The 25,071-nt window shown below is 31.8% G+C and overlaps 4 protein-coding genes across 7 annotated transcripts; all 4 read left to right on the top strand.

Annotated features, from left to right (window-relative positions):
• The first annotated feature begins 1,937 nt into the window (after positions 1-1,937).
• Positions 1,938-9,609, top strand: LOC102590337 (proline transporter 2-like). Its single transcript, XM_006355613.2, has 7 exons — positions 1,938-2,328; positions 6,145-6,369; positions 7,100-7,194; positions 7,649-7,838; positions 7,940-8,064; positions 8,756-8,971; positions 9,087-9,609. Exons 1-7 carry the CDS (start codon positions 2,199-2,201, stop codon positions 9,462-9,464), a joined length of 1,359 nt encoding a protein of 452 aa, XP_006355675.2. The 5' UTR covers positions 1,938-2,198; the 3' UTR covers positions 9,465-9,609.
• Positions 9,610-10,896: 1,287 nt separating this feature from the next.
• On the top strand, positions 10,897-15,909 carry LOC102590022 (proline transporter 1). 2 transcript variants are annotated; one of them, XM_006355612.2, is made up of 7 exons: positions 10,897-11,204; positions 12,609-12,833; positions 12,947-13,041; positions 13,162-13,351; positions 13,823-13,947; positions 14,546-14,761; positions 15,367-15,909. In XM_006355612.2, the coding sequence occupies exons 1-7, from the start codon at positions 11,117-11,119 to the stop codon at positions 15,742-15,744; spliced, it is 1,317 nt and encodes a 438-aa protein (XP_006355674.1). In that variant the 5' UTR covers positions 10,897-11,116; the 3' UTR covers positions 15,745-15,909. The 2 variants fall into 2 exon arrangements, with proteins under 2 accessions (XP_006355674.1, XP_015167950.1); XM_015312464.1 differs by having other exon boundaries at positions 11,107-11,194.
• A 793-nt stretch (positions 15,910-16,702) lies between these two features.
• LOC102589687 (60S ribosomal protein L35a-3) lies at positions 16,703-18,944 on the top strand. Its single transcript, XM_006355611.2, has 5 exons — positions 16,703-16,815; positions 16,910-16,945; positions 17,039-17,267; positions 17,366-17,408; positions 18,685-18,944. The coding sequence occupies exons 1-4, from the start codon at positions 16,784-16,786 to the stop codon at positions 17,405-17,407; spliced, it is 339 nt and encodes a 112-aa protein (XP_006355673.1). The 5' UTR covers positions 16,703-16,783; the 3' UTR covers position 17,408; positions 18,685-18,944.
• A 1,007-nt stretch (positions 18,945-19,951) lies between these two features.
• Positions 19,952-22,085, top strand: LOC102589364 (60S ribosomal protein L35a-3-like). Of its 3 annotated transcripts, none has more exons than XM_015312457.1 (5): positions 19,952-20,054; positions 20,148-20,183; positions 20,305-20,533; positions 20,665-20,708; positions 21,881-22,085. In XM_015312457.1, the coding sequence occupies exons 1-4, from the start codon at positions 20,023-20,025 to the stop codon at positions 20,704-20,706; spliced, it is 339 nt and encodes a 112-aa protein (XP_015167943.1). In that variant the 5' UTR covers positions 19,952-20,022; the 3' UTR covers positions 20,707-20,708; positions 21,881-22,085.
• Positions 22,086-25,071: the final 2,986 nt, after the last annotated feature.

Below are 25,071 nucleotides of genomic sequence, written 5' to 3'. Positions count from 1 at the left end.
AAACTATTTATAATAATGTTGCTTTTTATGATTTTTTTTAATAAAAAAACTACTTATAATCATATGAAAATCATAATGTCAATGTAAACGGTCAACGGCCGTAACATATTATTGTATTTTTGGCTACAACTACTTTGCCTACACCATTTAATAATCATGGTCTACCATGATACAATTTAAATTTCCTTAACGTTTATATGTTCACATAAATAGATATAGAGCTGGAGTATAATATATGAATTTACGAGAATTTAATAATTTTTGCATAGACTATATATACAATGAAAATTTAATAAGATGACGTGAGTTATTATTATATAATAACCTAAATCGTTATAAAAATCTATCAAATTCAAATAAACTCAGTGATTTTTATACAAATTTAATCAAATATTTATAATTTTTTTAATTATATCTCTAATTATAATTATTAATTTAAAATTATTATAAAAAATCGTAAACTTTAAATTTTAAATTCATCTCTAATTGTGATCACCGACATTATTGGAAAGAGAACTCCCAAAACAATCTTGATATTTTTCTATACAATATTCTCTAATTGAAAACGTGGAACTCCCACTACACATATAACTTTTTTTTCTTAGTAACTTGTGATGTGAACTTTGTTCACACTCCCAAAAATCTCCTCCTCCACCTAAGATCCACAATCACAAATTAAATTCCACGTGATCAATCACCTTCTAATTTATGTTGGAATTTAATTATGTGTTACCCAATTTGAATATTTATGGCACAAAGCAACCCCTTCAATGTCTTCATACTTGCCCCACAAAATTATTGGCTCTAATATATTTAAAAATAAGGAAAAAAAAACAAATATACCCCAAACTATTGTAAATGATATGCAAATACCCTCCATCATATTTTTGGGACATTGGTGCTCTTGCCGTCCAAAAACTAGAGCATATATACCCTTTATACTAACGGACATATACGTATCATAATCTTATTCACCGATCCGACATTTATTAAATATTGGATCGACAGATCGGATAAGATTGTGCCACGTGTCCCTATTTTGTCTTCCGTTAGAGTGAAGGGCATATATACTCTAGTTTTTGGATGGAAGGGGCACCAATGTCCCAAAAATATGACGGAGGGTATCTGCATACTATTTACGATAGTTCAGGGCTATATTTGTCCTTTATCCCTTAAAAATATTATTAACTTGATTTGATACTATCCTTTTCCAATCAAAATCGTATATTTTTTCTAAAATATCTCATGTCGTTAAAATTATTACTTCATTCATTTTAATTTATAGGAAGATTTTATCAGATATAAATTTAAGTAGGAAAGAAACTAGTTGATCAAATAATATATCCGTAACTTTCCCTTCATATTTTTAATATAGTAATTAATTATCTTTAGGACGGCTTTAGAAAGGATATAGGCATTTAATTTAGGAAACATACCAATTTCGGCCTAATTTCTTTGACTATACTAATTTTAATTTTTAATATTATTTCATCAAAAAATCATTAAGGAAATAATCCAAATATAAACAACAAGAAGAAAAGTTTGTGAATTTCTTTCACTCGTATATCAACATCTTTTTGTCAAAATATTGGATTCGAGTGAACTGAGAGTTACTAATTAGTTATATCCTCTATTGGTTAAAGAAATACTCGTATGATACAAGTAATATTTGTCTTTGAGAACTGTGCAAAATCTTAGATGACACACACACTGCTCATTTTGGCCCAACAAATCTCACGAATCGAGCACCGACGACTATGTGAAAAGCTTTTTCCACTGTAGCAAAAGAGATATTAGTGGTAATATATTTTTTTAGTGATAATTGAGTTAATATTATTGTATTCAAAGTCACTAAAGCTTTTAGCGATATTTATATAGATTACTGGTTATAAATCTATCGATCAATTCTCTTCTTTATCCTCCTCGTTCGCTTGCTCTCTGTCATGTGCGTCAAAATCGACTTAAAAGACCATTGTAGAGCTGGATGGAAAAAAGAAAAAGAAATAAGAAATAGTCATTTTGTACTTTTTAATTAAAACAAGAAATAGTCTACTTTCAATATAGTCAGAATTCCCTACTTCCAACTACCACTAATTGTGAATAAATTCATCCTATAAATGCATCATTCAGCCATTCATATATACAAAATACAACTTTCTTTTGGAATTTTCCATTGAAAATTTATATAAAAAAAAAATATGGGAAAAAATGAACAAAGGGAGGAAATGTCAATAGTTTCAAGTCCTTCAAATCCACAGAAAATGGATGATCATCATGTTGTGGCTTTAGAAGTTGAAGTTCCTGAAACTCTTCATCAAGTTGGAACAGGTAATTTTTAACTAATATGATGTATAAGTTCGTAGTTTTTCAATCAACTTCATTAAAAAATTTGAATAGATTCATATTATCATATATATCATGGTTAACAGAATAGGTAAGTCGTGTCTCGATAAGTTTCTCGTAAAAAAAATAGTTAATGAAACAATTAACATTATTCTTTCACTAGGATTCATTCAGTCGAAGTACTTAAAAACTTCAGATTAATAATAAAATTGTTGAGTGGTTTAAACAATTTCGATATATCAGAGTGAAGTTTTTCTAATCTTGAATTCTTTATGTTTAATTACAACTTAACTAATTAATTCACAATAATAAAATGTTAAATGGACTAATTAGGACTTAAATGTGATTGTATTTTACTTTAATTTGCACTTATTTGTTTCCATATTTAGTAAAGTCGATTTGACCCAACTTCTGTGAAGTCAAAAATATTTTCTTAAAGAAAGTTCATGTTTTTTAAAAGTATTTATTTTAGAAACTTATTTTTTCTTGATTTTGTAGATTAACTAGTACTCTATTTAAAATAACTATTTTTAATACGATAAACAATTAACATCACACAAAAATATTATTCATTATTCTATATCAAATCAAGATGCATGAGATACGTTCGTAAAAGTCAATTATTTGATCATGTACACATTATTATATTCATATTTTTCCATTAAAGTTTTATGTTAAAGTTTTCTGTAATAATCATATCATTTTTTCCTATACTTTTAATCCCTTTTTTGCTTTTTAATTTAAATTATGTAATCTTAAAATTGAAGTCTATATAGATCTTTTCCATTGGAGTCATCGTTTTCAAATTTTGGTAGTTCATCACTTGCTACTTGCTAGACTTATAGTCAAAAGTGTGGACAAGAAAAATTGTCCTATTGATTTGCTCATCAAAATTTTATCGTTCATTCTTTTTAAAAGCATCATATTTTATAATATATTACTTTTCATATAGGAATTTGTCATCTAATTTAGTCCAATAGTAAAAGTCAACAGTTTGATTCTACAAATCCATAAAGATCTTTTCCATTGGAGTCTCCTCTTTATGGACATAATAAATATTTGCTCCATTTTGTTTTACATAATTTCTATATTAAAAATAAATATTATTTTTTTATGTGCAAATTAAAGAGTTTTGTTTTCTTCATATTATTCTTAATATCAAATAACTATATTAAGTAGTAATAATTAATTTTAGAGTTTTATAATATTATTAATAAAATTAATTTAATTAAAATATTTATAAATCGTGTGATAATTTAACAGAAGATGTTCGTTTTCAAAATGTGAACTAATAATATGAAAAGCTATAGAAAAATGGTCATGTTGAGCTGCTGACCAAAACTGAACTCTTCATAAAAATTAAAACATACATCATAGTCAAAATTGTACTATATTTTATCCTAAATATTATTAGTCGTTTTACTAAATTCAATTCTTCGTATAAAACAATTAACGTTTTAAAAAAAAATTAAGATGTCAAATCGTCAATTATTATAAGTAGGGGTGATTGTGATTTGATTTGGATTGTTTTTTTTATTTAAATCAAATTAATATTAACTATTACTTTTAAACAAAATAAAATCAAATAAGTATGAATTTACATCCATGAGTTTGGTTCAATAAGAAACATAACAGTGTTTCTCTACGTTATTTTTTTCCTACAATAAAAACGGATTTTTTCAACTTATAATCTGTTATTAATCTTTTATTGTTGTGGCTATAAATTTTAATCAAGTGAATAAAATTGATAAAAATATATAATTGAAACAAATAAAGATAAATCTTATAATTATTTTTTAAAATAAATAAGTTTGGATTTATGACTTTCTTTTAAGATATGGTCTTAAGATGTACTTAGTAGCCTACTAGACAGAAATAAAATTTCATGAAAAAGTCTTTATAATTATTTATAAAAATTACACACACACACACATATATAATTTGATTTAATTTGTTTGTTTTTAATAAAATCAAACTAAATTACATATTATCTTTTTTAATACAAAATTTAAACAGAAACCAAAGAGAACCTAATTAGTTTAATTAATTCATTTTTCTATTTGACTCAATCTTTAACCAAATCGTCAACGTCCATAAAATTAGTAGTCACAGATACTTTTATTATTAATATTATGCAAATATCTTCCTTGAAAATTTAAACAGCATATCGACAATGAGATAGTATATCAAGTGGTCGATGGCACTAGTACCTAGACAGATCACACCAATTTGTTTATTCACGTAACTTGAGAAATCCTACTTGTAGACAACGGATAATATTATTTTTTTTATTTAGAGATTTTAAATTTGAATTTTGAGTTTAAAAAAATTCTCCGTAGACAACAATTCTCCCTGAATGGGACTTTACGCAACATGAATTTAAAATAGTCGAACTCTAATATGAATACTGAATACCGAATGGAAAAAAATTCCTAACTTGTTTCATATCAAATTAACTATTACTTTAGCTAAAAATATATTTTCTCAAAATAATTATTATTTTAGGAATTTTAATTGAAATTGGTAAAAAAAGACTTAATTATTTATACTTTCATATCAAAGATGTAGTATTTTTCTGTCTTAAATTTTTTACCGTGATTTCTAAAATAATTATATCAACTTATTTGTTATTTTAAAAGTTGAAGACATATTTTCTTTTTCATCCTCAGTAGTAATGGTTCTTAAAAGACTATAGACACCTCAATTATATATAGTATATAAAAAATTAAATACTCAATAAAGAAATATTAGATCTTAAGACATAGAGTAAGAAATAAAACACTTTAAACCCCCTTCTAATACACAATATTTTAGAGAGAAAAAACTAATCTACTTTTATTAAATAAAGGTAATTTAATAACGTATACGTTGCATTTAATGTATTTTTAATAGAGTGAAAGTGACCATTAAATGGCGAGAAAGATGGAAACTTTTTTAAAATTTTATCTTTAAACATCTGTTTGGTTAAAATATTATTTCAAAAACTCAAATTTTTAAATTTTAACTTCAAAATCTATGGTTAAATGAGAGCTTAAATCAAATTGTGACAATATGTTGACATTAGGGGTGAGCATGATATAATATATACCGAATTATCATACAAAACATAAACTTTTAATATCGCGGTTTTGGTATTATAGTATTTGATATGGTATATGATATACATTATTTTTTATATTCGATACAATATTTGGTATTTAGAAATAGCATACCAAAGTATATAGTTACATAAATAACATATATATATTTTATTAAAATATTAACAAATATGCAACCTAGTATTAGTATAAAATAAATGTTTAGAATGTGAAACTTTGACCACTCTATTTTGATAAATATGTACTTGAATTTTAACTGATTAACAAAAGGAGTTGTTTCCACTTTATTTTGAATACATATTTCTACATGTGTAATATGTTAATATAATACATCTTTGACATTTTCTTAATTATCAAAGTCATAATACTCCATTATACGAGTATATACTGGTCAAAGTTGAACAAACTATGATTACCGATTTACCATACCATAGAATATCGAAATCAAACTTATACCAAATTAAATAGATATGGTAATAGTATAATGTTTTAAAAATCAAATAATATTGAAAGTATCAAATATCGAACCGTACCATATCATGTCCACCCTTAGTAGACATTGCATACACTATCGTATTTTAGCATGTTGTAAAATGTATTTATCTTATTATGAGAGTATAAATCGCATTACTGTTAGTATATATAAGTTAAACTTTTTTTTAATCGTCTTTAATTATAATGTTTATGTTTTTGAAAAATGTAGATTCATGGTTTCAAGTGGGAGTTGTTTTGAGCACTGGTATCAACAGTGCCTATGCACTAGGATATGCTGGCACAATCATGGTTCCTCTAGGCTGGACTGGTGGTGTCATTGGTCTTGTTTTATCAACACTCATATCATTATATGCAAGTACTCTTATGGCCAAAATTCATGAATATGGTGGAAAAAGGCATATTAGATACAGAGATCTTGCAGGATTTATGTATGGTATGTACCATCGTTAATTTATGTGACGGTATTTGACTGAACAAGATATTTAATTAAAAAATCATGGAAGAACACACACATAAAGTATTACTCTTTCTGTTTAAAAAAGAATGACACCCTTTCTTTTTTTAGCAACACTTTGATATCACATTTCCACGTCACATATTTAAAGCCACAAGATTAAAGGACATTTTGGTACGTTTGACATAACTTTAAATTAGGGCCACAAGATTGATCAAAAATCTTTTTTATTTTCTTAAATTATGTGTCAAGATTTTGTTTAAATGGAGGGAGTATGTTTTTGCAAGTTTCGTATATGAACTATCGATATTCACATTTTCTACCTGAACTATCACCAGCTATTATCAAAACACGCATCAACTATCACTTGTTTCCTTTTCCTACTTGAACGATGGTGATAGTCAAGTAGTAAAAGGGAACAACTAATAATGCAGATGAGTTATGATAAATAGTTGTTACTAAATAGTTTTGGTAGGAAAAGTGTTTCACCTAATAGTTCATGTAGAAAACTTGTGAAAATGTGATATTTGAGGAGTGTTTTTCGATCATTAACTCTTAATAAATAAAGGATAACTACTGAATTTTTTTATCTAGAACAAGTCATAAATATTTGTGTGAACCGAAAAACCGCATCAAATCAAAAATTCAAACCAAACAAACATTTGAAGTTTACAAGATTTTAATTCCTTTGACTTGGTTAATGTTGCAGGTCGTACAGCTTATGTAATTGTGTGGGCATCGCAGTATGCTAATCTTTTCTTGATAAATATTGGATTTATCATTTTAGGTGGACAGGCCTTAAAGGTATATGATACATTCCCCTACCTTCGAGTGTCTATGTTGCTCGCACTCTTCAAAAATGTTACTGCATCGAGTTAGTATTCAAAAAATGCTCTACTTTCGGAGAATCTGACATATGCAACACATCACATTTTGAAAGAGTGTGAGCAACATAGCCTAGCATCCAAGATCATAGTACGTTTTGTCTAGACCTCACGTATTTGTCCCTCGAGTTATGCCACATTGAGCCCAGAAGCGGGCGTACCATGTGAACTTATATTTGTCTTATTTGTCAACCTATAAGTCTGGCAGTCGAAAGTGTCATATGCACCTCTTCTTAAGAAACTTATTCGTCTATAAGTTTGTCCGTCCTTCTCTTTGATCCACCCTCATCAGCCCGTCCTTCGTCATGTGCCTCACACATCCAGAAAATGTTATTTCTGAAACAACTTTTTTTTTGTGTGTGTATAATTGGCAGGCTTTCTATGTTCTCTTTAAGGATGATCATCGGATGAAGCTAGCATATTTCATCGCGATTGCTGGATTAGCATGCGTGTTATTCGCCATTGCTGTTCCTACCTTGTCATCGTTACGAGTTTGGCTGGCGATTTCATCTGTATTCAGTCTAATTTATCTCACTATAGTCTTTGTGTTAGCTCTTAGAGATGGTATGCATACAAAATGTGACAGTTAAATTATCTTCGCGTATGCGAAGAAGTAGTTGCATTAGATGTAAATAAACAGAGTTTTTGTGGTTGGTAAATTGCAGGTATCAATTCTCCTCCTAGAGACTATAGTATTCCGGGATCGAAAATAAACAGAGTTTTTACAACTGCTGGTGCAGCTGCAAATCTTATTTTTGTATTCAACACAGGAATGATTCCAGAGATCCAGGTATTAATGTCTTCGTAAATGTTGTGTTTTTGCTTTCCTTGAGTCGAGGTCTATCAGAAACCTTCTCTCTACCTGCTTAGGTAGGAGTAAGGTCTCTATGTACACTCTACCCTCCAGAGGCGTATCCAGGAGGGGGTCACCGGGTTCACGTGAACCCATGCTCCCCTCCTGAAATCATATATAGTAGTGTTATATTTTTTAAAAATATATAAATATAGATATGTGAATCCACACTTGAAGTATTATACCGTGCAATTAAATTGGGTGCACCTCTCTAAGTGAGGTTAGAAATTTGAATCTTTTAGTTATCTTGTTTTATTTTCTTTTTAAAATTGGGCAATATCTCTCTAAGTGGTTTGGATAGGCAAAAATAACTTTGGACCTATAATTTTAAAATTTTAATTATTTTTAGTGATAAGAACCTAAATGTTAAATCGATCAAATTTATATCTTAGATTCACCTTTTTGTAATAGTGCACCCATCATCTCAAAATCCTGGATACGCCTCTACTACCCTCTTGAGACCCTACTTGTGGGGACAACTATACTGAGTATGTTGTTGTTGATGAACTCAGCTCTATATCAAAATTGAAGTATATTTAGACTATGACCTCTGCTTGAAGTACTTTACACGACGAATAATTTTCTTGTGATTTTATTTGATTATGATGAATTTCGTTAAATCTTTCAGGCTACTGTGAGAGCACCTGTTGTGGACAACATGTTGAAAGCCCTGTATTTTCAGTTTAGTTTAGGATCTGTGCCTGTTCATGTTGTTACTTATGTCGGATACTGGGCATATGGATCCAGTTCAACGTCCTATTTGCTCAACAATGTCAGCGGTCCAGTTTGGGCTAAGGCACTCGCTAACATTACTGCATTCTTGCAAGCCATCATAGCTTTACATGTATTAGTCTTTTCGCTTTGCTGTGATCTTATAGTATTGAGTTTAACTTCTATATACTGACAGTATATGATCACTCTGTCCTCATGTTGCATTGCCTTGTTTTTGTTCATTGTAGATATTTGCAAGTCCAACATATGAGTACTTGGATACCAAATACGCGATTAAAGGAAGTGCAGTTGCTATTCGGAACCTGGCATTCAGAGCTCTAGTAAGAGGAGGTTATCTCGCGCTTACTACTTTCCTATCTGCTCTATTACCTTTCTTGGGAGATTTCATGAGCCTTTCTGGTGCTATCAGCTCGATTCCACTCACATTTATTCTTCCGAACCACATGTATATAATTGCCATGAAAAATAATCTGTCTTCACTACAAAAGAGTTGGCATTTGCTCAACGTTATCTTTTTCAGTGTCGTAGCTGCTGCTGCATTAGTAGCTGCTTTCAGGCTTATAGCAGTGGACTCGAAAACTTACCACACGTTTGCTGATTTGTAACTTCCTGTGCCATAATATCGAGGGGAATGTCCCTCGTCATATTCATCTAACGTTCAAGTTAATATCAACTTTCTCAATCCCCGGCCTCAGAGAGGTATATGTATGTCTGTATATTGGATGAATGATATATATCATCAAACCGATTCATATTGGTTTCTGTAATCGGTAGTTGAAAGTAGATATCAAATATCAATAAATCAAATTCTGGTATGATAAATCAAACTTTGATTCGATAATTAGATATAGAAGGAAAAAATATTTTGACAAGTATATTTTTAATTTATCCAATATTTGACATGTTAGCTTTTAGAGAAATCTTGCATATATATATATTAGATCTTCACTCTCAAGTTCTAACATTATGAATTTGTCGGCATAGGTCAATCAAGATATATATATATATATATATATATATAGTAACAATTCATCAATGATGGGTGATGTTCGATTTGATATTTTTAAAGTTCAGTTTCAATAATTAGGTAATTAAAAGTAAATACAATTTGAACAATTACGATACATCCTAATTCGGTAATTCATTTTTTGTTTATTTATGGCCACGCTTAGGTGTGACAACAACTTATTTAAAATGATTCTTTTCATCATTTATATAATAACAAATTTAATAATATAGTAAGTTTTAAAAATTTCAATTGATGTCCATTATTCACATCGAGACTTGTTTAATTCAAATTTACCACACATAAGACTTATTTAAAAAGAAAATAATTAATAAAAAAATAATTTTATATTCTAAGCTCGAAACTAAAATATTTAAATTGTCACATCAAAGATATTAGGTAACACAAAAAAACTGTTGATGATCCATTAAATGACAGAGAATATTGTACATGATATTTTATGTTGCCAACCGCAATCAATTAAAAATAGAAGCAACCTTACTGGCTTTCGCTTTCGGCTCTCTCTAAAAATTGTTTAGTTTTTAACAATAATAAAATCATTATAAATATTTACAAAAATAAAAATTGTACTATACAAACTTTTTTATGAATCAAAATTTAGTTTACTTATTTATTACGTAAATTTTAGTGGATACAATAATTCAAATGAATATGATACTTAAGCCGCCCCTCCAATCATGTAACCTCTTTTTTCAAGAAGTTCCATAATTTCCTGATATTATATCAACTGTAAAGGAATCTACAAACGTAAGCAACAACTGAAAAAAATAAAATTAATAGACAACGATACACAAGACGAAGTCAGATAAAATTGAGGGATTCATTTAAAAGAAAAAATCAATAAAAAAATCCGATTTTTTTTTATATATAATTAAAGCTATATTTTTTATATATAATAGAAGTTAGAACCCCGAACTTCTTCTTTTAAATTTACTTGTTCGTAATCTGAATTATTCGTGAAAATTCTAGCTCTGTCATGATGACTGATATATAACCAACATTCCAGCAATCACAATCACCCATCACTGTGCAGTCATATCATGATTCATGGAGGAAGCAAGTGGGACAACAATGGCAATAATATCTGCAATTACAAATAGGAAACACCCATATCCATTTCACTATAATTGAATTCACAGAGGAAGAAGGAGGAGGAGGGGAAGCCATAGCTGAAAGAGGCTGTAGATTTGAGCTTATTTTGTTTTTGCTGTTTAGCCCTTTTTTATTTCGATGGCAACGACGTCGTTTGATCATCCCCTTCTACCAAATGTGCACAATGAAGAAGAATATCCTAATTCTGCACACCAAGTTAGTAATGGTCTCTTTCTTTTACAAAATACTCTTTTGGGTTTTTGAATTTATGCTAGATTATGTTCATAAATGTATGATTGTCATGGCTATTGTAGAAAGCTTAAGGGATTTTTTGGTACGAGGACTAAATTATTATTATTATAATTCTGGAACTATACTCCATAATTGATGTACTAATTTGTGTGGAGATGTGTTGAAGTGTGTGAAGTGTGTTAGAGAGAGTTCACTTTATTAGTTAATGATATTTTCAACACGCCCCTGACACAAATCATATTCTCAACACGCCCTCCCGCACATGTGCGGGCCGATTCTTTTTCATGGGCCAAGCACGTGGAATCTTTGGATGACGGTGAGATTCGATCCCAGGACATCGCTCTGATACCATATTGAAGTGTGTGACCATCTCATCTAAAAGTTTAAGCTGTTAGAGATAGCATACCTATTAGTCAATGATATTCTGAACAAAATGGGACGTAAAAAAGGGGGTCCTATCAACTTGTTCCGAGCTAGGATAATAAGCTCATGAGTTTGGTCTTACTTCACCGTCGAGAAATGAAAGAAGACTTCCATCTCCAAGTTAAACTCAGACGTAGCTCCCTTTAATTCCAAGTTGGATTGGATAAGGTGGGATATCCCATGGTTAAGATAAGATTTATACTGCGTGGTTTTGACAGTAAATTTATTGTAGGCTTAATTATGAGATATCTTACCTTGAAGAGGTTGATGTTTTGATTAGACCCCCAATGATGTAAATGAGCAAGCAAGATTAGTGTCTTCTTTTCTGCATAACACTCTCATATTTCCGTGAGGTTAATTTCAAATGCACCTTTTCGTATGACAAGTCTTGTGATTAGAGGAGGAGCGAGGATTTTCAATTTATAGTCTCTGAATCAGAATATTTTTTGCATCATTGGTTCTAGATATATTAGTTATACATATTGAAATACAGGCCTTGAGCCAAAGCTAATGAGTTCAACCCCAGTAAATTAAATGGCGTGTGGTAGAATCCCGAACTTGAGTCATAAAGTTCTAATCTTGATTCCACCTTTGCATCTCTGGATAACATTTCCATTCACTTTTATTCAATTAAACTGCAAAGCAAGTGAATAAACTTGTACAATTCATAGACATGGTGTAGTACCTACTAGTTGCATAGATGTAATGTTTTCATTCCCCATGTGATTAATGTACTAGAATTGAGTTACCAAATATGAGGTAAAATAAGATTTTTGATTTCATCAGCAAAATTCGTCTTACTTTTGTTATCTTCAATCCCATTAAGATGTATATGAGCAGAAGAAAAAAGTGTAAGAACATTACAATATGATATCTGCAAATTATGATTCATGCCATAAATTGTCTGCTGATTTATAGTAAATTGTGCTCATCTCACCTGTTGTGCAAGCCGCAGATTCATGGTTTCAGGTGGGAGTTGTTTTGAGCACTGGTATCAACAGTGCCTTTGCTCTCGGATATGCTGGCCTAATTATGGTTCCTCTAGGTTGGGTTGGTGGTGTGGTTGGTTTGATTTTATCATCAGCTATATCACTTTATGCTAGTATTCTTATGGCTAAGCTCCATGAATATGGGGGAAGGAGGCATATCAGATATAGAGACCTTGCGGGATTCATGTATGGTATGTGTTGCTGAAAACTTATCAAATACATAGTGAAGCTTCTTACGCTTCTTTTGTGATTTATATGGTTTTGATTCCATTGGTTTAGCTGAATGAGATTTTGTCTGCTACAGGACAGACAGCCTATTCACTTGTCTGGGTATCGCAGTTCGCAAATCTTTTCTTGATAAATACTGGATTTGTCATTTTGGGTGGACAAGCATTAAAGGTAATAGTTATATGCATTAGTCCTTGGATTTGATATCCAAGCAGAATTATACATATGAATACGATTCCATTCAGATTTTTTTTGTTTTCTGATGGGATGATTCCAACAACTTGATCGCAGGCTTTCTATGTTCTCTTTAGGGATGACCATCAAATGAAATTGCCACACTTCATTGCAGTGGCTGGGTTCGCGTGTGTCCTTTTTGCCATTGCTATACCCCATTTGTCAGCTTTAAGGATTTGGCTGGGGTTTTCAACATTCTTCAGTCTAGTGTATATTTGTATAGTGATTGCTTTGTCCCTTAAAGACGGTGAGTCAAACACAAATTTAAATTTTCAATGTATGCATACTGTTAATCTAACTGATGGAACTTTCTGGTAATTATTCCTTCCTGCTGTACATTATTGTTGAAAAGTAAAGTTGATCGTATCTTAATGTATGAGTGTGTGGTTTGCCTGCTAGGTTCTCCCAATCCTCCTGTTTAGAGACTGATGAAAAATTTATTCTTGCTCCTTATTTTGGGTGTTGAGGGGTAGGGGTATCTTGGCACCATTCGTCACGCAATATTACATTGTCTCTGATTATGCTTCTTTTAACATTTTGTCCGAAATGTTAGTCCTCTTACACATAGTACCAGGGCTTGTTTTATAAAGTAAACAACCTGTCTACATGAAAATCATATTTGTCAGGAACTGAAAGCATAGCCTTGCACCCGCAGATTTTGCTTCCTCAAAGAGGAATGCCATCTTGGTTCATCCTTTCTGAATATCCTGAATTTCAGGTCTTGAGGCACCTCCTAGAGACTACAGCATTCCAGGAACCAAAAACACTAAGATTTGGGCAACAATTGGTGCTGCTGCTAACCTTGTTTTTGCGTATAACACAGGAATGCTGCCCGAGTTACAGGTAACCAACCTAGAAATTGATAGGCTTTATTTATGCATATAATCTTTTGCTCAGCAAGCCTGACTTATAGTGAAGTCAAAGTATCGAATTATGTGACATGAGTTGATAATTGAAATTTGGTATGATACGTGATTATAGTTGCGCCATTTTAGGTGATCTTTTGTTACCATTGTACCTTTCTTTTGAATTCTTTGGAGTGAAAGAAATTACTTAATTAGCTATCATGGTTGATGTTATTTCATTGAGAAAGCAACGGTCTACTTCTAATCTTACTGATCCGCTCTAAAGGTCTATCTCCTTAACTTACTGATTGGCGTCAAGTTTGATGTAAAGACTTGATCACACATTACAGTGAAGGATGTCTTTTAACATAAATGGACAATAGACCTATTTTCTGGAGGGAAGTGTCCACTTTGACTCTTGAATCTAAACTTAGTGCAACATTTAACTAAAGAGACTCCTTTAATTATGAATGAAGGATGACAATTATATTTCTGTATAGCACTGTAAAGTTTTATCACCATTTCCTAACATACATATACTTTTGTTCGTATTCTCCATTGTTTTTAACTCTCACAATCTCGTGTCTTTCATGTAGGCTACTGTGAGAAAACCAGTTGTCAATAACATGATAAAAGCCCTTAACTTTCAGTTCACTTTAGGAGTTATTCCAATGCATGCTGTTACGTACATTGGATATTGGGCTTATGGATCAAGTGCATCTTCCTATTTGCTCAACAATGTTAGTGGTCCAATTTGGTTGAAGGGAATGGCTAACATTGCTGCTTTCTTGCAAGCTATCATCGCGTTGCATGTAATTATCACCCTGCTCCAATCTTATAGTCTTTATACTGCTATTTTCATGTTACTTTATTCAAACAAGAAAAAGGCTTACCCATACCTGGTATTTACACCAACACAATAGATTCAGTAACATGCGTCTTTATATATAGAAATGTTATCAGTTAACTAATACCGATTCTCACCTCATCTTCTATTACTACTAACCATGGTAAAAAAAGAAATGTAGTTTGGCGTAAACACCAGGTGTCGATAAGTTTTTTCCTTCAATTGGAGCAATGGTAAAGTTGTCTCCGTTTGACCTATAGGTCACCAGTTCAAGCCATGGAGTTTGGTGTAAACACCAGGTGCCGGTAAGTTTTTTCCTTCAAACAGTTCTAGATAAGAAGGCAAGCCTTGGAGCAACGGTAAAGTTGTCTCTGTTTGACCTATAGGTCACCGGTTCAAGCCATGGGATCAACCACTTATGCTTGTGTCAAGATAGTCTGCCTACATCATACCCTTTTGTAGCATGACCCTTCCCCGAACCCTGCATGAACATGGGATGCTTCGTGCACTGGATTGCACTTGTTTAGTCCCTCTATAATGTCTCTAATTTGCTTCTATTTATGATCCTAGATATTTGCGAGTCCGACATACGAGTTCTTGGATACCAAGTATGGAGTTAAAGGAAGTGCACTGGCTTGTAAAAACTTGGCCTTCAGAATCATTGTTAGAGGTGGTTATATAGCCATTACAGCTTTTCTGTCTGCTCTTTTGCCTTTTTTGGGAGACTTCATGAACCTTACTGGGGCTATCAGTACATTTCCACTCACATTTATACTTCCAAATCACATGTACATTGTTGCTAAGAGAAGAAAGTTGTCATTTTTAAAGAAGAGTTGGCATTGGCTCAATATTATTTTCTTTAGTTGCATAGCAGTTGCTGCATTTGTAGCTGCATTGAGGTTCATCACAGTAGATTCCAAAACATACCATGTATTTGCTGACTTATAATTTTATTTTTTTCACTATTTGAGTGATAATTTACCCATCTTTTGGGGGGTCATTTATATGTAAATGTTAAATTATTCAGTTGTAATAAAGTGTCCTCTTGATTTTTTTACTCAGACAAAGGTGTACAAATATGTATATATTGATATGTGAAATAGCATTTGACTACTATTGAGTATTGTGATTTCTCCCTGTATTGTGTTTTAAGTACAAGCTTTAAGCCTCATGACTTGATTCCATTGAGTAATTGCAGTGAATTTCACGGTGCACAAAGCATCTTGCATTTATGCATACAAATAAAAACTGACTTTATATTGTGTTTAAATATTTAGTTTGAACAGACAAGTATAATTTACTACTAATAAGTTTAGGGAATGGTTGATATATTTTGATTTACATCACACAACCATGCTAAGAAATTTGGATCTTCACACAAATAATCTATCGAATTCACTATTAGTTTTTTTTAGTCTGTTCATAAATTATGCTTGATGATACATAATTATATATGTATTATACACATTATCAATTCACAAATTCTTAATATAAGCGGTTGGATGGATGGGTTCTTCTTAAAAAGGGTATTTAATTGCACGATTTGTCCTTTAAATAGGTTGATTTGTAATTTTTGTCGTTAGAACTCGAACTTATACCTATCAAACATAAATTCTTTAAAGACGCAAATCATAACTTGTGGAATCTTATGATATGAAATATAAATTTGTATCCTGTAAAAAAGATATTTCTAGACATAAATTCTTTAAAGACGCAAATCATAACTTGTGGGATATTATGATATGAAATATATATTCGTATCCTGTAAAAAAGATATTTCTCTGGAGCGACAAAAGTGCAAATGAGTTAGATTCCTCCTTCTTCTCAATCCGGCCCAAAACAGAAGCCCAATGAATTAAGCAACTGGGCCTCAAGCCCATCTCTTATTCGCTAAATATATAAATTTCTCTCTTCTCCCTCAGCAATTAGGGTTTTAGGCTTCTCCATTAGAAGGGATTTTCTTTAGTTTGCAGCTTCAAAGTTGAAAATGGTGAAGGGACGCCAAGGAGAGCGTGTGAGGTATTGAATCATCTTCATTTACAATTCCATTTTCTTAAAATTCGCTTATAGAATCACATTTTCACTACTTTTTTTTGCCTTTTTCTTTATCCAGACTCTATACCAGAGGAACAGTTCTCGGATACAAGAGGTAACGTAACGAATTTACTGTTATCATCTAATTTTAACTTGAAGTATTGAGTTTGCAGCTGATTGATTGATGGAATGTTGATTTGTGAATTAGGTCGAAGTCGAATCAGTATCCGAATACTTCATTGGTTCAGATCGAGGGAGTGAACACTAAGGAGGAAGTAGATTGGTACTTGGGGAAACGTATGGCTTATGTATACAAGGCAAAAACAAAGAAGAATAACTCACATTATCGCTGTATTTGGGGAAAAGTTTGCAGGCCTCATGGAAACAGTGGTGTTGTTAGAGCTAAGTTCAAGTCCAATTTGCCACCAAAGTCCATGGTACATTTCGACTACTATTATTTGTAATTGAATTTATTTGCTTATGAAGGAGAGTATATATGGTGATTTGTATTTATTATTGTGTTTCACTTTTGCAGGGAGCTAAGGTTAGAGTTTTCATGTACCCAAGCAACATATAAGGTACTATATTTTATTTAAATTTTTGATATGTTGACCAAAAAAAATAATGTTTTTTTGATATGTTATGGTCTATACTCTATAGTGATTAATGTGTTATGTTGGGTAGAAGGTTAGTATGTAGTCGAGTGCTTTGGCTTACCTTTCTCAGAGTATTAGTTTTAGTCTTGTGTAGTTATTAATAATATTTTTCTACATTTGCTTAAATTGTCCTGTTATAGGACATAGATTAATGAATAAAGGATCGAGTTTATGGGGATGGAAAAACTGTTTAAGCTGGTTTAATTTTTTTGTGAAGTTGCATACTTTAGGATTGCCTCTTACCATTAGATAATATTGTATTAATACAATGTGTTTCGTACCTGTTAAATTGAGAGTTCATTCATTAACACACCTAGCTGGTGTCATCAAACCCGACGACGCCTCAAATTCTAACCCCAAAAACCTTATTTTGACTGCGCTTACCCTAATTAGTATTTACTCAGTGTGTGGGGTACTAAACTACAGATAACACTCATGCTATGCCAAACATTTACTGTACTTCCCTTTTTTCTCCTTACAAGTTACGCCTATAAAGTGCATGAACAGAAGATCGCTTGATCCTTCTTGTGTTCCTTTGGAATAATCTCCTATTTTTTTCGTTCCACATTAACCAAAAATTACATAGAGGCTCATCATTGTAGCGTCTCTTTGTAGCCTTTAAAGCAAACATCGATTACCTCTGTTTACCTGTGTCCATTCAGAAATTATGAGAAATCAGGAGGCAAAGACAGAAAGATGGTTATCTTTGCTGTTTCGGATTAACTGGTCTTTAATGTCATACGTTTCAACAAAATATTGTACAGACTTCCATCCCCTCACGTAGCACACAAGAAAATATGCACAGAAGCTTTAAGCAGATAATCACCTGTGAATATTCTGTCTGGACAGTGTGGAAAAGGGATGGAAGGTGTTCTAGAGCTGTTTTTGAATTGCTATAGTTGTAGATTTGATATGACATTGAAATTGCTTTCACCATTATCCTGCTAGCGCATGTAGTACTTAACCTGTGCACTGGAAAATTGTTTTTGAAGGATACCCTTTATAGTGATAATGAAGCTATGATTATCAGATCCTAAATGTTTCAAAATGTCCCGCGATTGCCATGTGACGTTTCCGTAGAAACAGACTGTTAACATGATGTTACATTGTTGTTATTGCTATTTACAATTCTCTTCCTGTATTCCTACCCGTTGACACTTTTTTGAAGTAATCTGATTGTGTATGTTTACTCTTGCAGCAAGGTACCAAGTTGATGCATGCTTGGACGCCCTACATTTGTCTATCATTAGTTATGAAGGATTTGAATCTTTAATAGTAGTTGGACATAACTTGTTTTGGGCTATGTGGAGTTACATTTTTAGTCTCTATTTGTACTGGGAAACACCAATGAGTGAAACATCTGATTAGATGTCGTCTAATTTTGTTCTTGGAGTTTCTACATACAATCATTTAGTTCTCTTTGCTCTTCAATCTTGATATGTCCAGCAAGTTTCTTAATTTGCCTTTTTGCAAGGGAATGGTTTCCTCGGTTTAATTGTTATGGTTTCGTTAGTTCCAGAACGTTTTAAAAGAGTTTTCAGTGCGATAATTGTACCAAAACATTCCAAGTGTCTTAAGAGGTTCATCAGGAGCTAACTTGCTGTTGCAACATACGTGATGACCTTATTTCATCCTTCAAACATGTAGAATTTCTTTTGCCTTTCTTTACTATATATTCCTTTTTTCGTACTTGTTTTATAATGTTTTACTTAAGTCGAGAATCTAGCGAAAATAAGCTTTATACCTTTTCATGTGTGGAATTAAACTGGCTAGGTTTTCTTTGCCTGAAAAGCCATATGACTAGAACCATTTTTTCTTCTTCATTGAAGAAATGGTAAGGGAGACAGTAACTGAGAGTATTATTACTTTATAGTGGAGTAGACGTAAAAAAGAATTCATCAAATCTGAAAAAATTCTTTCTCAGGAAGGTTTCGCCTTTATTAGACCAACGAAAGAATGGAAAGATAAAAAGCTTTGTAGTGTGGGACGATTAGACCAACGAAAGAATGGAAATATAAAAAGCTTAGAGAAATAACAGTTTTGCTATGAAAGTTGCATATGATTAAGTAACTAGGGGCAACATATAAACTTTAGTGCTTCAAATCATACACAAATCAGAATAACTTTATTACATGATACACAATTAGATGTGCATTTTACACCATGAAGAAGATAATGACTCAATTTTAAAAAGTAAAATTATTTGGACACATGTCCCTTATTCGTTGGTAAAAAATATACGGAGATCATGTGAGCAAAATGGTGCTTCGAATCGGTAAATTATGTATTCTATACAACTAATCGATTGAATTCAATGTTTACTTTTTCTTGATCATATCTATTATTTCTTTCGTTTCAATTTATTTGTTTGGGTCTTAAACTAACAAAAAACCTGACCTCCTTCTTGTCAAGTCGGCCCAAATTAGTCAAGCCCAAAAAATTATATATCTGGGCCACAAGCCCATTCCTCATTCGCTAAATACCAGCAGTCTAGGGTTTTAATCTTCTTCTTCAGTTTACAGCTCCAGAGTCGAAAATGGTGAAGGGACGCCAAGGAGAGCGTGTAAGGTACTGAATCATCTTCATTTACAATCTCATTTTCAAAAAAATTGCTAATAAAAATCACATTTTCACTACTTTTTTTCTTCTTTCTTCATCCAGACTCTATACTAGAGGAACAGTCCTTGGATACAAGAGGTAGCGTAACTTATTTATCGTCATTATCTAATTTTAAACTGAAATGGTTCTGAATAGAGCTGAACGAATATAAGGAAATTGAATTTGCCGCTGATTGATTGAATTTGAATTTGTGTATTAGGTCGAAGTCGAATCAGTATCCAAACACTTCATTGGTGCAGATCGAGGGAGTGAACACTAAGGAAGAAGTAGATTGGTACTTGGGGAAGCGTATGGCTTATGTATACAAGGCGAAAACAAAGAAGAAAAACTCGCATTACCGCTGCATTTGGGGTAAAGTTTGTAGGCCTCATGGTAACAGTGGTGTCGTTAGAGCTAAATTCAAGTCCAATCTGCCACCAAAATCCATGGTACATTTCGATTAAGATAAACACTTGACTAATTGAATTTTGTTTGCTTGGTAAGGAGTAAGGACGGATATTATATGGTGTATTTGTATAGGAAAGTTTGTGAATTTATTTATTATCTTCCATTTTTGCAGGGAGCTAAGGTTAGAGTTTTCATGTACCCAAGCAATATATAAAGGTACTGTATTTTAGTTTAATTTTTTTTGTATGCTATGGTCTATAATTGTTAATTGGTTGCATGGATTGCGCTGCTTATATGACTTAGATTAATGAATAAAGGATTATTAGTTTGTGGTGATGGTGAAATAATGGTTTTATAATTGGTCGAAGTATTTGTAAGAGTTGCATACTTTTGAATTGACTCTCACCATAAGATGCTTGTTCAATGGGGTTGTTTGTTATGAGGAAATAGGGATAATATTCTCGTTTTTTTAGTGCGTGGTTAGGTTAGGGTTATTAGTTAGTCCTGTGAGTATTTATCCCACCAGCTATACTACAATGATTGGATAAACTATGCCGGGTATTAACACTATGTCTTTTCTTGCCTTATAAACTGGAAGTTCATTAATTGACTTACATATCTGTTGTGAATGATTTTCTCAAAGTCTGAGAGGTACTCAACTACCTTTAACATTCATGATATGCCAATTATCTAGTATACCGCCCCTTTTTATCCTTGCTCCCAAAAAGTGAATGAAAGAAAGGATTGTTTTAATTGTTTTTCGTTCCTATGGAATAATTGCCTATTCTTTCTTTCTATATTAGTAAACCAATAAATACAAAGGGGCTTATCACTGTAGTGTCTTTTTGTAGGCTTTTGAATAAACAGCTCTGTTTTCTAGTGTCTGTTCAAAAGTTATGGAAAAACTAGGACCCTCAACACCTGAAAAGATGGTAATTAGCTATAGGGTCTTTATTGATGTTAGTTCCAACAAAAAATAGTGTCTACTTCCATCCCTTCTAGTAAGCATTTCTCTTGAAAATCTACACGGAAGCATTAAGCAGATAGCTGAATGTGATCCTCTGCTTGGACAGTGTGGAAAGGAGGGAAGGTGTTCTAAACAAAGCTATTTTTGACTTAATATCATAATAGATATAATATGATGTTGAAATTGCTCTTGCCATCCATCTTGATACCTCATGTAATGTTTAACCTGAGAAACTGGAAAATTAGTATCTTCTGATGGATTTTATCAGATGATCTTTCTGGTTCAAATGTCCGGCTATTGCCATATCACTATTCTGTAGAATCAGCCCGTTGTTACCTTGATGTTGTGGTTTTGTACCTGCTGACACTATTTGAATGTAGTAACTGATTGTGCATATTTGTTGTTGCAGCAAGGTATTTAGTTGATGCTTGCTTGGAGGCCCTACGTTTGTCTATCGAGGTCATTAGTGGTGAAGGTTTTGAATCTTTAAAATATAGTTGACATAAATTGTTTTGAGCTGCGTGGAGTTACATTTTTTGGTATTTTTGTTTATCATGTACTCTGAAATACCATCGTTTGAACATCTGATTAGATGTCTAATTTTATTCTTGGAGTTTCATTTTGTTCTTTTTGCTCTTAAATCTTTGACAACTTTGATATGAACCAACTATCTCGCAAATCATATGCCTGGTAATATTTCTGTTGTATCTCACAAATCATATGCCTGGTAATACTTCTGTAATTATTCCAACACATCCCAAGTACACAGCTATTTTTTACCAGATGCGTTTGATAAGCCAAAAGGGTGCATCTGTTTTAAGTTCCAATCTGGATTGCAGATGGACCGGTGGTGTCTAAGAACAACACTTAGATATGCATTTTGTGCTCATGGTGATGTTGTTGTCTATAGTTTTTTTTTGCCAGGACTAGTTTGCCATGCTACTTCTTTTTTCCTTTGAGCTGAGTGTCTATTGGAAACAGTTTCTCTACCTCCTAATGTAGGAGTAAGGTTTGCATGCATTCTATTCGAATAAGTTCCAATCTGGATTGTAGCTGGACTGGTGGGGCCTAAGAACCACACTTAGATATGCATTTTGTGCCCATGGTGATGTTGTGTTGTCGGTAGGTTTTTTACCAAAACTTCTTTACCATGTTATTTCTTCTTTTCCTTTGAGCCGATGGTCTGTTGGAAACCGTCTCTATACCTCCCAACGTAGGAATAAGATTTGCATACATTTTATCCTCGTAGACACACTTGTGAGAGTGAATATACTGGTGGTGTTGTGCATACATAGATGAAAAGGAGATTGATGGTTGGTGTACTTGTATGTACATTTATAGGCAATGCTACTTTTGCAACGTTAGCATCTGTTTTATTATCTATACTAAAAGTAAGGAGGCAACAATAGAAGTACCATTTGTCTATTTACTACTAAAAATAAGAATGTGCAAGGGCTATTAGCTAGAAGAATTGTTAAGAAAATTGACTAGACATCTAAGGAGTGTTTGGTAGGGAGGAAATAGTTTTCTATTGGTTTTTAATTTTCTCATCTTTGATCAGTCAAAGAGTGTGTTATGACTCATGGCCGCTTGTCTAGTGGGGCAGCTCCTCTGTTTTGGGTAAACGTGAAACTCGACTCTACGAATCTGTGGCGTTAAGACGGAAGCTTTTTGTAGTGCTAGTAGGAATGCAAGTGAATGTGACTTATTTCCAAATAATTTTCTCCCCTTTATGGTTTATTTTATTTTATGAGAAACAAAAGAAATCTTATTTTCAAGTTTGGTTTATTTTCATTAAAATTAGATCTAGTTGTTTTTTTAATTTTCTTAAACTTTGTCGGAGATGAACGTTAATGGTTGATCAAGTTGTCTAATAAATCACTACTATTTTCCACACTATGTACCACTTTTTCTTTTTTATTCACAAAACATATTTTTCTTTGTTGACTAAGAAAATGCATGAAAATGACCTATTTTTTTTTTTATGATATTATATTTTTCCTTTCACAGGATTACTCTATTTATCACCTCTTTATAGAAGTATTTCTTTCCTTGACGATTGAAAAACATAAATAAATAATTTCACTTTAAAATTCGGACCTCAACATCCTATTGATCATGATATTTTACAATCAATATAGTTTGAGAAGATTTTATTTCTAATTTCAATATCTAAAAGAATATGAAAATTCAAGATTTTGAGAACTCTTAATCATATTTCGAGTTTGATTTGATATTTTTGAGGGGTTCAAATCTAGCTAAATACTAATATCTTGTACTATTTCTATGTTGTTTGCAAACAAGGTACAATAGAAAAATGAAAAGGAAGAGGGTCAAGAATACAAGGTCTCAAGTTCACATTTCAATAAAAACATTAGGTGATTTCTAGAATTAGTCGAGATACACAAATAAATATTATCCAAAAAGAAAAAAGAAATGCGAAAATGCCAACTAAAAATGAACCACTACCACAAAAGCCAGCAAGGATGTTAATTATTTATTAGTATACTTCAAAAAACCAAGATATTTATAAATATTAATAATTTGTCTACTTTGCTTTTTGTGTTAATTACGCATAATATTATTTTTAACAGTAAAATTCTCCCAGACACATGTAAGTTGGCCGGCTTGCACGAAAAATGCTCAAAAAACAAAAACATTGAATTTAATATTACAATTAGAATAATAAAGATACCTAATAAAAGTCAAACAAAGTGCCCCTTTTTATACATTCATATACAAGTCTACCAAAATGCCACTTTTATTATCACTAAAATTCCAATTTTAAACAAATGAAATCGGCCTTTTAGCAATCTCCTATAATTGGTCATTTCTTACTTTATATTAATTTCGTGAGAAAACTAAAATAAAAGACTTATATATTGGATTTATAGAGTATCATCCATAGATTCAAGAGTAGTTTATGGATAATATGTAAATATTTCTTTACTACCCCTTGTTACGAATGGAGGAGGCTAGGTTAACCTAAAGATTGTTGTTAGTCCTAAGTCCTAACGAATGGAGGAGGCTAGGTTAATCGAAAGATAGTTATTAATATAATTTAATAACTTATAATTAAATGTCAAATACGTATGTTAAAAATATTATTAATTATTTAATTATAACTCTAATACTATTAATACAACAACAACAACAAAAACCTCAATATAGTCTTAGAAATAAAGACTATTTCTGAAAGACCGTCAGCTCGAGTAACGAACATTAAAGCATGTAAAATAACTATACAAAAATAAAGAAGATATAAAAAAGCAATAACATAACATACCAAAAATGAGCAACAATCATTACAAACTAACATAATAACTAAAGCACAATTATAAAAATTCATAAATTTTAAATTCTGAATTTATTTCAACGAGTCAATGTTTTAATTTTACTATCATCCTAGTCCCTATTTTTTTTTTAACTTCTCTTTCTTACCCCTACCCTTCCAAAAGAAAAAAGAAAAATTCAAAGAAACAAATAAAAGAATCCAACCAAAAATTGGACTCTTTTTATGTAAAATTAAAACAAATTAATTAATTTACTAAAAAAAGACTAATAGCACTACTCAAACACTTTCTTTCTCCCACGCGTTTACACCCCCCCCCC

The sequence above is a fragment of the Solanum tuberosum genome, unplaced genomic scaffold (genome assembly GCF_000226075.1).
Source record: "Solanum tuberosum cultivar DM 1-3 516 R44 unplaced genomic scaffold, SolTub_3.0 scf00202, whole genome shotgun sequence".
In the NCBI taxonomy this organism is placed as follows: domain Eukaryota; kingdom Viridiplantae; phylum Streptophyta; class Magnoliopsida; order Solanales; family Solanaceae; genus Solanum; species Solanum tuberosum.
Note: the sequence above shows the minus strand (reverse complement) of the source record. Positions and strands in the feature narration are given on the sequence as shown.